At 51.3% G+C, this 14,875-nt stretch overlaps 1 protein-coding gene across 13 annotated transcripts in view; it reads left to right on the top strand.

The window, feature by feature from the left end:
- The window catches only part of PTPRF (protein tyrosine phosphatase receptor type F), a 791,126-nt gene that overhangs the window by 751,379 nt on the left and 24,872 nt on the right, over window positions 1–14,875 (top strand). For all 13 annotated transcript variants that reach the window (XM_069642415.1, XM_069642423.1, XM_069642422.1 and 10 more), the window contains 4 exons: window positions 7,819–7,973; window positions 11,023–11,308; window positions 13,125–13,303; window positions 13,464–13,590. In XM_069642415.1, the coding sequence (XP_069498516.1) occupies window positions 7,819–7,973; window positions 11,023–11,308; window positions 13,125–13,303; window positions 13,464–13,590 (747 nt within the window). The remainder of the gene's footprint in view (window positions 1–7,818; window positions 7,974–11,022; window positions 11,309–13,124; window positions 13,304–13,463; window positions 13,591–14,875) is intronic.

The raw sequence follows: 14,875 nt of genomic DNA, 5'->3' as shown, positions 1-14,875 counted from the left end.
TCTTATGTGGGATTTCCTCCTCTCTCCTGAATGGCATGTTGGTAACATTTACTCGCGTATATTTATCACTCTTTCTGCTGAGCATACCGATCTGCTTTTTATAGAGATCCCCGAGGAATGTGAGCCATCATTTCCCCCTCTCTCCTGTTTTATAGATCTCTTCATGTAATGCTGCGGTGTGCCTCTTTCATGATCTTTCCAATGTCTTCTGTATTGTGAAAATGTGCGAGAATCTCATTTGAATTCTTTTCATCCATGAATTCCACCACTTTTAAGTGTCCTGTGTTGACCCATCTAAGTGCGGGAATTGCGTGTATCCGTCTCAAATTATTTGTTCTGTTTAGGATCAGATCTTGTTGGTAGTTATCATTTTCCACTTGTTTGATTTTTAATGTTATGATTTGTGGAGTATCCATGGGATTAAGAAACAAAGGTTGCCGCAGTTTAGATCTACGTCCTGTGTCTACACTATTTTCTAATTGGTTGTTTCTTTGGCTCCTCTCCGAGTATTGTGAAGCAAAATCTTCAGTGTCTGAAATTGATTCCATACTAAGTCTAGATGTCTCCAGGTCTAGATCAGAAATGTCTTCACAGCTAAGGTCAGTGTAGCTGGACGCTATGGTGTAGCCTTCTTCATAACAGTCAACAATGATTAGTGATTGATCGCTGGGAGTCCCCGTTACTCTCTTGCTCTTCTTTGGAATAAGTAGATAGATTCAACAATGCTTCTTGACTAAGTGCATCTCTTCGTTGTCGCTCTTTGTTTGTATCAGTCATCATATCATCCATCGTAGTCATATCTATTTGAATATTTCCGGTCGTATTAGATTGTTGTGGCTCCACTATCCTACTTAGTGTTGCCTCTTTTTTTTCTCCTTGTTGTATGTTTTTGTTTGCTTTAGGGGTTGTCAAATTACGTAGGAAGACTCTAGACCCATTTATTTGCTTTATCTTTGTTGATTTTGTAGTTTTTTTTCTGTGTTGTTTGGGGAATATTTGCGATTTTGTTGTTGTCAAAAATAGCAACATTTTCCATATGCTTCCCAGGTAAGGATGTCAGAGCCTCAATGGTTTCAATCGCATTCTCACCTTGTTGGATAGAGTCCAAGGTCAAAATGTCAATATTACCCTGCACATGTTCAAGTTGTGCTTTCGCAATTAGTTGGGACACGGGTTCCTTTTGTCCAGTTACATTTTGCAGTTTTACACTAGGTGCCAAGTGCCCCCTTGCTATGATTTCCATCATACCTGCTGTCAGTGTTGCCTTCTCTTCATGTTCTCTTCTTGCTATTTCAAAGAGCCTGGACTGCCATTGGGCACTTGTTTCAGCCTCTTGATTCAGTCGATTGTGTATCGTATTTAGAAAGGACTCCACAAAAATTTGCTTGGAATGGATGAGAGCCAGCAGGGTAGCTTGATCTTTTTGCGCATCGCGATTACTTTCTAGTAACTTAATAAATAGTATCATCGCCTTTGAGGTTACAGCTAACAGCAAATTTTGAAAGTCTAGCATAGTTGTGGGTATTGATTCCAGTGTATTTGTCGGTAATGCATTTGGTTGACATTGACAGAAGTTCTTGTTGCTCGATGTATACTCTGTTGTTGGGGAGCTGTCCCCAGGTTGTCTGTTATTATGTTTGGTTGATGAGGCAAACAAACTGAGTGGAAAAGTCCTGTTTGAATTTAGTACAACTTGCCTGTAAACACCCCTACTGATGGCGACTGGAACGCACTCGGCGGATAGTTGGTTGCACACAGCAACAAAGTATCTTTTATGATAAACTGTGTATCAACTCACCAGCAGGATCAAAGGATGAAGTCCCGCAGTCTCCTGCTACTGATGACCCACTCCTACCACCCAAATAGTCCTCTATGTTTTAGTCACTCGGACACTGGCAACGTTAAAGGTACCACACCCCCAGACTCCTCCTTTTTTTTTCGAAGAGTATCCAAGGTTACTGCTATTTTCTTTGGCTCATATTCCGGTTTAAAAACAGAAAGAAAGAAAAAAAAATGAAAAAAAATAAGTTAATTGCCCTTGGTTCAAATTCCAGGTATTGCCCCAGATAAAGAACCTTTCCTGGAGTGCTCTTGCTGAATAGAGAATCTTAGTTTTCTGCCTGGTCGCGCCGTGAGAGAACAATCTCCCACAGGCAGCAGCAGTGGGAACACCGAAAGCGATTGCAGAGTTAGCCGCGCTCGCAGACGAGGATCACTGCTCCCGTGTCTCCTTGGCATGCCCGATCCACAGCTGCACTCCGCGTCTACCCCGGCCCAGCAAGGAGGTAGGAGCGGGGAACAGGTAGTCTGAGATGGGGGGGGGGGTAGGTTCACGGTAGTCCACAGCGGTCTGGTGGCGAAAGTCGCAACAGATGTTCCGGGTGACAGTGCCCGGAGCAATGTTTAGTGTAGTAGCACCAGGTGGGCGGTTTCACTTAGGCTTCCCAAGGAATCGTGCCTCACTCGGGCCGAATCAGGCGAAAACCTTTACAATGTCAGCACAGTGGCAGCGCCCAACTTATTCACGCTTTACCGAATGTAACAGTTTATAATTGCTCACTGGTTGTTACTGAAGACGCTAGTGGTGAGCAATGATAGGTTTTCCTGGGATCCACAAGTCAATACAGTTTGCAAAGTTTTACGAGGCGTCTTACCGTCAGCCCAGCCCAGCTCAGTCCAGCAGACCAGAGACAAGAGACTCTGCAACCCGACTCCGCGGCCTGCTCCGCGGCCAAGTCAGGGTTTTAATGAGACAGCTGGTTATGTAGCAGCAATAGTGGACAGACTGCAGCTCCTCTGTGAGAACCCGACTATTCTGAAAGCTACAGAGTTACAGGCTCTATACAGTGGAAAAGCAAACCCAAGGAGGACATTTGCCCTAGGGGTTTTTAACTGGCTTGAAAATAAAGTGGAACCTGGGGAAGAGAACCATTCCCTGGAACTGTGAATATTCCAGGAGGAGGGGAGCTATCCTCCTGGGGCACAAGGAGCCTGGGAACCATTCTCTGGAACTGTGAATATTCCAGGAGGAGGGGAGTTATCCTCCTGAGGCACAAGGAACCTGGGAACCATTCCCTGGAACTGTGAATATACCAGGAGGAGGGGAGTTATCCTCCTGGGGCACAAGGAACCTGGGAACCATTCCCTGGAACTGTGAATATACCAGGAGGAGGGGAGTTATCCTCCTGGGGCACAAGGAACCTGGGAACCATTCCCTGGAACTGTGAATATTCCAGGAGGAGGGGAGTTATCCTCCTGGGGCACAAGGAACCTGGGAACCATTCCCTGGAACTGTGAATATACCAGGAGGAGGGGAGTTATCCTCCTGGGGCACAAGGAACCTGGGAACCATTCCCTGGAACTGTGAATATACCAGGAGGAGGGGAGTTATCCTCCTGGGCCACAAGGAACCTGGGAACCATTCCCTGGAACTGTGAATATTCCAGGAGGAGGGGAGTTATCCTCCTGGGGCACAAGGAACCTGGTTTTGAACTCTGGGGAGGGGAGCCATTCTCTGGACTTGGGAATACATAGAGAGGAGGGAGTCACCCTCTTAGGTTACATGGCACTTGGTTATTCTTTGTTTGAACTTTTGCATATTGGTAGAAGGGAATCTGGAGAAAGGAGTTGCTCCCTGGCCCTGTGAATGTTGTCCATTTGGATATTTCTGGTCAGAATTATACATTTACATTGGATTTGAACATTTAAGCAACTTGCGAAACAGAAACAATACCCTGAGCACTTTGGAGTTTATTTTATAGTGTAAGGGCCAGAATAGGATTTCGTACACAGGATATTTTTGCTTTGGACTCCTTGACAAAGGACAGACCCTTTTTTTATTTTCTTTTTTTTTTTTTTTTTTTTGGTTGAGGAAGGGAAATACCTCCTAGATTGTGGATAGTGAAGAATTTTTCGAACTTCTTTTGATTTCAATAAAAGTTTATAACCCAAAATCATAACTCTCTCTGTGTCAGTGTTTCATTCCTGACCCCTCGCTTAGCCCAAACAACCCTCTGGGCGTTCCAGGATATCAGGAGCCAGCAGCTAACGAAAAGGTTCTCCGGGAGAAGCGAAGAGCACCGCAAAGTCGAATTACCCGAATGCTGCAGGAGCATCGCACAGACGTCCTGCTGCTTGGAAGACGTGAACCAAGCACAATGGTATGCGCGCAGACCGTGAGCGACTAGACGTCCAGGGAAACCACGGAGCCTCAACAGAGAGCCGAATAAGAGGGTCTGGGACCCTGAGAAGATACTGCAAGTCTTGGACCTGCACCCCTATGATGAGGATAGAAGACTACGAGGCTCTGGGATCCTGAGAGTAAAAGACACAGAATCCTACGCTTGGAAGGAGCGTGAACCGAGCAGTCACGATTCAGAACTCCGAGTCTGGGACCCGCACCCACATGATAGCCAGAGAGTAGGCATGCCTGGGACCCTGAGAACAAAGGAGATAGAGAGAAAATGTATATGCTTGGCAGGAGAGTACACCAAGCTGGAAGACTATTGCATGGTGGGGCATGCACACATATGAGAGCCAAAGGCCAAGAGGAACCTTATCTGAAAGAATACAGGGTCTGGGTCCCAGCAAGATGGAGTGTTGTGGGATATTATTGTGAAAGCTTAAAAGCGGCCAGGGAAAGGAAGACCTATCACTTAGCTAACAAAATATTGCTGTGGACTCTGGGAAAGTCTAAAAAGAAAAACCACATAATAAGGAGACGGTCTCCTAGTTAGTGGAAGAAGAAGACGGAATCCAGGGGAAGGGGCCCTACCTTAGACAGTACAACATTGTTTCTTTTGGAGAGAACATGCGCTCATTTCTTAAAGCCATCAAGGACGTTTGTGAACTTGTTGTTGGCAAAGAATTTTGACACTTTCTTCAGTTGAGACAATTTCCGTGCACGTTAGATTGAGGGTCAGTAGTGGGGTTTTTGGACATGACAGTGACTGACTTTGTTTGACATCCTGACTTCATTAGTTTTTTGAGGCAGGGAAACCCCTTTCCCCTTTAGGGACAGAAAGGCACTGTACCAACCCTCTTTTTATGTTGAATAAAAGTTTGAGCCCCAAAACTGTGTCTGAGCTTTACATCTGCATCCTTGTAGCCCTCTTAATTGATGGCCGTCTTGGTTTGGCCAATTCAGACGTGAACTCTGCGTCAACTTGTCCTCTGCCACCACCTCGCTTCACTTTGGTTTTTCCTTCGCCTCTGATGGCCTCTTAATTTCTCTCCCTGCTCCAGTCACTTCCTCCTTGCTCTCCTCTTTCCCTTCATCTGTGTATCTTTTCTTGGTCCCTTTCTGTAGCCTCCTCCTTTTACACGCCTGCAACTCCTTCCTGGCCCTTCACCTTTCTCCCTGTATCCAGTTGGCCCCATCCATACTCCTCTGGGCTGCCCACCTGCCGCCAAGCTCCCCACCCTGGCTGCTTTCTGGCTCCCTTTTACATGGTGGTCCTACATGTGATCAGGACAATGAGGGGACACCTGTCTGTACTGATTGACCTTGTCGATGGGTTGTGTGTTTGTCATAAGCCCGTAGCCCCACCCCTCCCCTATATCTGGTAATGAATGGTTGGAGGAAGGTCCCCGGCTTCACCCACCGAGGCCGCAAAGCGTGGGACCACCACATCATGCAAGTGGCCAGCTTCCTGTTTCCACCATGTGAACTTCCGGTTTGCATGTAGTCGTTAAGTCTCATGTGCTTATGGCTCACCCACCCATGTGCTTCTGGCAAGCTCATGATGGCGCTGGCCTTTGTGGTCTATCCAGCAAAGCGCGTCCTCATGTTTGCTGGTTTTCTGAAGCTGCTGTGCACCCGTGACCGGAATTCATGAACCCCACAGAGCAATGCAAGCCTTGCTATCTTAAACTTTCTCCATTCCTGTGTTTAGCGGCATGTGTGTGGCAAAAAATGGGCAAAGGCACTGTGGTCCTCTGCATAGCTTCTCTGAGGTTGGCATCAGGGAACGGTTGGCCTTCCCAATCTCAGAAGTATTGATTGATTGATAGATTGTTTATTTATATAGCGCCTATACATAGTGTTTCAAAGCGCTTCAAGGAGGGAGGGAACATGGGAGAATACAATTACATACTTACAAGTCCTTGAACCAAGCAGAATGTGAAAAAAACTATCAAATCATAACAGATGGTACAAGTGCATGGAACAATAGGGGGGAGGCGGGTAAGGGGGAAAGGAGACAAAACTAGCAGTAACATTACTATGGCTGACGACAATTGTTGCAGTGCAAGAGTGACAAGAGGAGGGGAGGTAAAGGGGAGAGGAAAAAAAGGGTACAGAGAGGAAAAAAACAAGTGACTATCCATTAAAGGTCAACAACTGTTCAAGATAGTGCAGGGAAGGGAGTGGGAGGATAAAACGAGAAGGGAAAAGGGGGACGGATAAGCGGTTATCAATGGTCAAGGGACCGATGATAAGAGTAAGTGCTGAGATATGGTTTAAAGGTGGAGGGGGGGTCAAGAAGGCTGCAAGACGGTCGGAAATTAACAGAAGGAGGGAAAGAAGCATAGGAGGGGGATAAGATGGACTGACACAGGGGCAGTGGGGTGGGTGGGGGTTCACTGACTCACGGGGGCATTGGGGTGGGTGGGGTTCACTGACTCACAGGGGCATTGGGGTGGGTGGGGGGGACAAGGACTCACACAGGGGGGACATTGGGGTTGGTGGGGGACATGGTCTCGCACAGGGGGGACATTGGGTTGGGTGGGGGGGACACAGACTCACTGAGGCAGCTTTGCGCCGTACTGTGGTGGACTGGGGTAGACAGTATGGCGTCAATACATTATCAAATGGGGAAATCATTGATGCTGCATTGTTACCAAAATCAAAGGACAGGGCCTCCAACAGCCTAAGACTCCGACAAGATTTTGTGGGGACGTCACCCATCGATGGCCAACGTGTGGCACTTTACAGCGCCTCTGCTCTGCCACCGCCATGGGCTACTCAGGCAGCTCAATGTAATGCCATTACAGTTGCCACCGCTGAGTTAAAAGCTAGAAACACACTAAGGGGTTTCCGAGCTGACAGGCCCCAGTTTACACCCCTGCCTTTTCACGTGGGGCTAAGGCTTAAATGAGTTGGAGCAGAATATGAATGTTGGGGGGAGTGAGGGGGGGGGGCTGGCTGCTGTTAGTGCTCACGCTTCAGCTCTCTCCGTGGACGTTTGAGTAATTTTTTCCGATTTCCATTTGATTTTCACATCAATCTGTCCGCCTCTTTACCTGGTATGTTAGCTGGGAAAAGCAAGGGGGGGGGGCAAGGGGGCTGGAAATGCTCGCGCCACCACTTTCTGCTCCTTGGCATTTGGCCCGGGTAGCTTTCATACTAATGTGTTTCAGCAAAGCAGAAAGCAAGGGGCTGACCAGCAACCCATCAGTCGTGACCCGGAAGCAGAGCAGAGATGGGTTCCGTTTCACTTAGCCCCCGTTGGGCCGCATCTAGGCATCTCTGGCAATCTTTCTGCCGATGCCTGTGCACTCCCCCGACTCCTGGACGCCCACTAACAACGCAAATCATCCTGCACACAATAATTGTGGACTCCTTGACGCCTGGAGGTAGCCTCTATTCCTAGAGAGAGAAAAAAAGGGGGTGTTTAAGAGCCTGTTCCAGCATTCAGCCAGCAGGTGGCAGCATAGGCAAGCGTGTGAATCTCAAGCCCTCCTTACACTGCAGGGCTGCTGTTACAGGTGAGTAAGGGGTGCACCTGCCCTTCCTCGCTTCACGTGCGCTGTGCCCTTAACGCCACCGACATTTCTGTGAAATGCATCCTCACGCCTTGTCCTTTTCTCTCTTGCCAGAATGGTTCCAGCGAGAAGCGTGAGATCCGGCACTTCCAGTTCCTGGCCTGGCCGGACCATGGCGTGCCGGAGTACCCAACGCCCATCCTGGCCTTCCTGCGGCGGGTGAAGGCGTGCAACCCTCCGGACGCCGGCCCCATGGTGGTGCACTGCAGGTGAGCCCCGGGGAGGGCGGCTTCTGGGTGCACACTCCCTGACTGTGTCTCGCCTCTGGGGGGGTGAAGGTTGCGCTGAGCGCAGTCACTGGTATAATCCGAATGTGTCAAACAGTATACAGCTACCTTGCAAATATTAAAACGAATCAGGGTACCTGACATTCCCATTTCATCCTTGGTCCCTCTTTCTCCCAGTGCTGGTGTGGTCGACTCAAGAGGAGTGTGTGGTCCTCCAATTATGTGTAGTACTTTTAGCATTGATTGCCCCTCAGTGCAAGCGGGGTAGGGTGCAGTAATGGACTGTCCCTCAGTACAGGTGAGACTGAGTACAGTAATTGACTGCCCTTTAGTGTATTTGGTGCTGGGAATACTGACTGCCCCGTAGTACCGGTAAGTCCAGGTGAGGTCTGGCTGTCCTCAGATTGTTCTCAGTGCCGGTTGGGCTGAGTGTGGTTAGTGCTTGCCCCCTGCTCTCTGTGCAGGTGTGGTTGGTGCTTGCCCCTGTTGGGGCTGAGTTTAGTTGGTGATTGCACTCAGTTCTCAGTGCTGGTGGGACTGCGTGTGGGTGGTGCTTGCCATTTGTTCTCATTACCTGTGGAGCTGAGTGTGGTTAGTGATTGCACTCTGTGCTGGTGGGGCCAAGTGGAGTTGTTGATTGCACCCTGCTCTCTATGTTAGTGGGGCTGAGTGTACTTAGTGCTTTCCCCCTGCTCTCAATGCAGGTGGCGCTTTCCCCATGTTCTCAGCGCTGGTGGGGCTTGGTGTAGTTAGGTGCACCCTGCTCTCTGTGCTGGTGGAACTGATTGTAGTTAGTTATTGCACCCTGCTCTCTGTGCTGGTTGGGCTGAGTATAGTTAGTGCTTGCCCCCTGTTCTCGTTGCAGGTGTGGTTGGTGTTTGCCCCCTGTTCTCAGTGCTGGTGGGGATGAGTGTAGTTAGTGATTGCACCCTGCCCTCTGAGCTGATGGGTCTGAAGGTAGTTAGTGATTGCACCCTGCTCTCTATGCTGGTGGGGCTGAGTGTAGTTAGTGCTAGCACCCTGCTCTCTCTGCTAGTGGGGTTGAGTGTAGTTAGTGATTGCACCCTGCCCTCTTAGCTGATGGGTCTGAAGGTAGTTAGTGCTAGCACCCTGCTCTATATGCTGGTGGGGCTGAGTGTAGTTAGTGATTGCACCCTGCTCTCAGTGCTGGTGGGGCTAAGTGTAGTTAGTGAGTCCACCCTGTTCTCTGGGCTAGTAGGGCTGAGTGTAGTTAGTGATTGCACCCTGCCCTCTATGCTGGTGGGGCTGAGTGTGGTTAGTGCTTGCCCCCTGTTCTCAATGCTGGCGGGGCTGAGTGTATTAGTGATTGCACCCTGCTCTCTGTGCTGGTGGGGCTTGGTGTAGTTAGTGATTGCACCCTGCTCTCTGTGCTGGTGGGGCTGAGTGTAGTTGGTGCTTGCCCCCTGTTCTCGCTGCAGGTGTGGTTGATGCTTGCCCCCTGTTCTCAGTGCTTGTGGGGATGAGTGTAGTTAGTGGTCGCACCCTACCCTCTGAGCTGGTGGGTCTGAATGTAGTTGGTGATTGCACCCTGGCCTCTGCGCTGGTGGGGATGAGTGTAGTTAGTGATTGCACCCTGCTCTCTGTGCTGGTGGGGATGAGTGTAGTTAGTGATTGCACCCTGCCCTCTGAGCTAGTGGGTCTGAATGTAATTGGTGATTGCACCCTGCTCTCTATGCTGGTGGGGCTGAGTGTAGTTAGTGATTGCACCCTGCTCTCGATGCTGGTGGGGATGAGTGTAGCTAGTGATTGCACCCTGCTCTCGATGCTGGTGGGGATGAGTGTAGTTAGTGATTGCACCCTGCTCTCTCTGCTAGTGGGGCTGAGTGTAGTTGGTGATTGCACCCTGCTCTCTGTGCTGGTGGGGATGAGTGTAGTTAGTGATTGCACCCTGCTCTCTGTGCTGGTGGGTCTGAATGTAGTTAGTGATTGCACCCTGCTCTCTGTGCTGGTGGGTCTGAATGTAGTGATTGCACCCTGCTCTCTATGCTGGTGGGGCTGAGTGTAGTTAGTGCTAGCACCCTGCTCTCTCTGCTGGTGGGGATGAGTGTAGTTAGTGATTGCACCCTGCTCTTGATGCTGGTGGGGATGAGTGTAGTTAGTGATTGCACCCTGCTCTCTATGCTGGCGGGGCTGAGTGTAGTTAGTGATTGCACCCTGCTCTCTATGCTGGTGGGGCTGAGTGTAGTTAGTGCTAGCTCCCTGCTCTCTCTGCTGGTGGGGCTGAGTGTAGTTAGTGATTGCACCCTGCTCTCGATGCTGGTGGGGATGAGTGTAGTTAGTGATTGCACCCTGCTCTCGATGCTGGTGGGGATGAGTGTAGTTAGTGATTGCACCCTGCTCTCTCTGCTAGTGGGGCTGAGTGTAGTTGGTGATTGCACCCTGCTCTCTGTGCTGGTGGGGATGAGTGAAGTTAGTGATTGCACCCTGCTCTCTGTGCTGGTGGGTCTGAATGTAGTTAGTGATTGCACCCTGCTCTCTATGCTGGCGGGGCTGAGTGTAGTTAGTGATTTCACCCTGCTCTCTATGCTGGTGGGGCTGAGTGTAGTTAGTGCTAGCACCCTGCTCTCTCTGCTGGTGGGGCTGAGTGTAGTTAGCGATTGTACCCTGCTCTCTGTGCTAGTGGGGCTGAGTGTGGTTATTGCTTGCCCCCTGTTCTTGGTGCAGGTGTGGTTGGTGCTTGCCCCCTGTTCTCAATGCTGGCGGGGCTGAGTGTATTAGTGATTGCACCCTGCTCTCTGTGCTGGTGGGGCTTGGTGTAGTTAGTGATTGCACCCTGCTCTCTGTGCTGGTGGGGCTGAGTGTAGTTGGTGCTTGCCCCCTGTTCTCGCTGCAGGTGTGGTTGGTGCTTGCCTCCTGTTCTCAGTGCTTGTGGGGATGAGTGTAGTTAGTGATTGCACCCTTCCCTCTGTGCTGGTGGGGCTGAGTGTTGTTAGTGATTGCACCCTGCTCTCTGTGCTGGTGGATGTACTTTGGGCTGGTTGTGGTAACTGACTCTCCCTTGTGCTTTCAGTGCGGGCGTGGGCAGGACGGGCTGCTTCATTGTCATAGATGCAATGCTCGAGAGGATGAAGCCAGAGAAGACGGTGGACGTCTATGGTCACGTGACTTGTATGCGGGCCCAACGCAACTACATGGTGCAGACCGAGGACCAGTATATATTCATCCACGAGGCCTTGCTGGAAGCGGCGCTATGTGGCAACAGGGAGGTGCCGGCCCGCAGCCTGTATGCACATATACAGAAGTTGGCAACGATCCCCGCTGGGGAGAGTGTCACGTCCATGGAACTGGAGTTCAAGGTGGGCAAAGTTTTCCATTATTGATAGCTTGGGGTGCCATCATCATGTCTGATACTATTGGCATAACATGGCACGTGCCTGCACAGCCTCCTGTGGGTGGTGTCTCGCTCTGTTAGTAACGTGGTAGAAAGGTGGCAGGAGTGTTGGGGATTGGCTACGCCCCTGAATCTCAGGAATGCCCTTTTCTGGTATTTCCAAAATTGAGGCGAGGGCCCGAGCCTCCATCCCCTCATTGTCTGATGAGTTATATCTGTTTGTTTGTTCTGCCTTCGCTACTCTTAACAGGGCCCGCTTTAGGCCCAGGCCACTGCCCGGGCTGCCTCATTCGCTGCCTCATTCACCCAGTCTTTCAAGGGCTCCCCCTAGCTGGCATGGTGGGTGAAGGCACAGCAGGCGCCCTATTGTAATGAAATGTTCCCCGCTCTTCCTGCTGGGCGCACCAGCAGGAGAGCGGGGTGCATTTTATTACAATAGGGCGCGGCTCTCAAACCAGCATGGGGCATCCTTTGAAAGGCTGCCCTATGCTAATTTGACAGCCGCGCTCTAGTGAAGTGATGATCTCCCTTCTCCTGCATGGGAGCAGGGAGCTAAGCACTTACTTAAATAGAGTGCCGCCGCTGGTTTTGCGGAGGTGCTCTATATAGCAGAGCAACTAAAAAGGTGCTCCTGGCCCCACAGGGACCCGGGTGTGGAGGGTGGGGGTGTCTGGGAAGGGGGCGGGGAAGCCACATTTTGATGTTGAGCCCCGGGCTCTGCCAAAGCTAAGGCCGGCCCTGCCCATCAAGCCCATCTGCTTTGATGGTCTCCAGATTTGCCCTCTGTGGGATCTAGCTAACTTGAGTGCTAGGCGCGAGAGTCTGTTTTCCCTGGGTTCCTTTTAGTGAAGGCATAGAGGGCCAGAGCGCTAAACTGGGAACAAGGCTTCCATGTGTGAGCTGAGGCACCTGTTAGGGCGGATAAATGGTGTCTGGCAGCAATTGGGGACACTCATTAAGGCAGGGGCTACCAGGCACCTCACTCTTCTTTGGGGAAAGTTTACGCTCTTTTTAGTCCTGAAAAGTACCTCTCTTGGTAAAAAGACAGATCTCTACCTGCTATGTTAAGACCTGAGCCTCAGTTGGCCACGGGGCTTCGAACCAAAAGCGAAGGATCGAGAGAGAGTCTGTCTTCCAACCCAGGCATCGTAGTATTTCTTTTAACCCTGTGACTCTCGCAGGTAAACCTCTTGTACGGTTCTGTCCTGGGGGGATGGTGATCTCCTGGTCTGGACTTGTCTGTGCTTTTTGGCTCCTGACAGGAACCTTAAGCAGCACTTTGACCGCCAGGATTTGGTTGAGCATGGCAGGATGCGATTTATAAAGTACCCACCTAGGTGGGTAGCAGCGGTGCACTGTACATAGTGGACTTGTGGGGTCTCAATGACTTGTTTACAAGTTCCTGAACAATGGGGATTAGGGTAACTAATGCCCCTCTCTTGGTATAAAAGTAGTGGGAACCTACTGACTTCCCATCTCCACTCCCATGGAGGTCTGGATTGTGCTCTGTCATTCAAGGCCTACAGACCTCTCCACTCCTCTGTCTGACAGCCTTCCCCCTTCCGCAACTGCAAGACGAAGTGGGAGGGGTGTCCTGGAGATGGGGGTCATCCCTGTCCAACCAGCCTATGGCATCTTGATCTTCGTCATGATCCCACTCCTTACGGGTGTGGGCAGAGACGCATTGGACCCTGGGTTGCTTTATTGTTATGGGGTATTTTCTGCAGAAGCCTGTCCTCTGTCCCATTAATGGCTAGTGCCTCTTTTATCCTCCTCCTCAGCTTCTGGCCAACTCTAAAGCACATACCTCACGATTCATCAGTGCCAACCTCCCATGTAACAAGTTCAAGAACCGCCTGGTGAACATCATGCCGTACGAGATGACGCGCGTCTGCCTGCAACCCATCCGAGGGGTGGAGGGCTCCGACTACATCAACGGCAGCTTCATCGACGGCTACAGGTGAGGTGGGCCCAGAAAGAGTTGGGAATCCCAGTGCTCGGGCTGGGGAGACGTTGGGAGCATGTTATTAGCTCACGCTCTGTCTTGGCATAGGGTTGTAGTTTGGCGGTGCCCTCTGTGGTACATGCTGACCCATCTTCATATCTTTTCTTCCTGACAGGCAGCAAAAGGCCTACATCGCCACTCAGGGGCCCCTAGCGGAGACCACGGAGGACTTTTGGCGCATGCTCTGGGAACACAACTCCACTATTGTGGTGATGCTGACCAAATTGCGGGAAATGGGAAGGGTAAGTGCTGGGTACAGCTCAGTGCTGACTTTGGAAACGGTGGGAACTGGTTCAGGCCAGTCTAAGCCGTGGGCGGCTGCTTGGGACTAGAGGTGAACAATGAGCTGTCAAGGCCTTAACTCATCACAATTCCATGCAGGGGACCCGACTGGTGCTTCCTCCCATCACAGACCCCGGCACTCCCAATTCCTTCCATCACAGACCCCAGTGCTCCTGATTCCTTCCATCACAGACCCCGGTGCTCCCGATTCCTTCCATCGCGGACCCCGGTGCTCCCGATTCCTTCCATCGCGGACCCCGGTGCTCCCGATTCCTTCCATCGCAGACCCCGGTGCTCCCGATTCCTTCCATCGCAGACCCCGGTGCTCCCGATTCCTTCCATCGCAGACCCCGGTGCTCCCGATTCCTTCCGTCGCTGACCCCGGTGCTCCCAATTCCTTCCATCACAGACCCCGGTTCTCCCGATTCCTTCTGTCACAGACCACAGAGCTCACGATTCCTTCCATCACGGGCCCCACCACTCCTGATTCCTTCCATCACAGACCCCGGTGCTCAAGATTCCTTCCATCGCGGACCCCGGTGCTCCCGATTCCTTCCATCGCAGACCCCGGTGCTCCCGATTCCTTCCATCGCAGACCCCGGTGCTCCCGATTCCTTCCATCGCAGACCCCGGTGCTCCCGGTTCCTTCCGTCGCTGACCCCGGTGCTCCCGATTCCTTCCATCACAGACCCCGGTTCTCCCGATTCCTTCTGTCACAGACCACAGAGCTCACGATTCCTTCCATCACGGGCCCCACCACTCCCGATTCCTTCCATCACTGACCCCGGTGATCCCGATTCCTTCCATCGCTGACCCCGGTGATCCCGATTCCTTCCGTCACAGACCATGGAGCTCACGATTCCTTCCTTCACGGGCTCCACCACTCCCGATTCCTTCCATCACGGGCTCCACCACTCCCGATTCCTTCCATCACAGATCCCTGCGCTCGCGATTCCTCCCATCACAGTGCCTAGGGGTCCCGATTCCTTCCATCGTAGAGCACGGCTCTCCCTATTCTGTCCATCCCTCACCTCAGTCTTTCATGCAATTTGACCCTGCCATTTCCTCGTTCATTCACCTTGGACTAACTTGCTTGGTCCCTTATTCAACTGCACGCTAGTCACTCCCTCCCAACCCATCCTGCTCAGTCCCACACCCACTACAAACTATCCTACTCACTCCATCGCCCACCACAACCCATCTTACTCAGTTCCTTATTCACCTCGATGCATCCCACTCAGTGCC

The sequence above is a fragment of the Ambystoma mexicanum genome, chromosome 1q, assembly GCF_040938575.1.
Source record: "Ambystoma mexicanum isolate Mex_15411 chromosome 1q, UKY_AmexF1_1, whole genome shotgun sequence".
NCBI lineage: Eukaryota > Metazoa > Chordata > Amphibia > Caudata > Ambystomatidae > Ambystoma > Ambystoma mexicanum.
The sequence above is the reverse complement of the archived record's forward strand: the minus strand, read 5'-3'. Positions and strand labels throughout refer to the sequence as shown.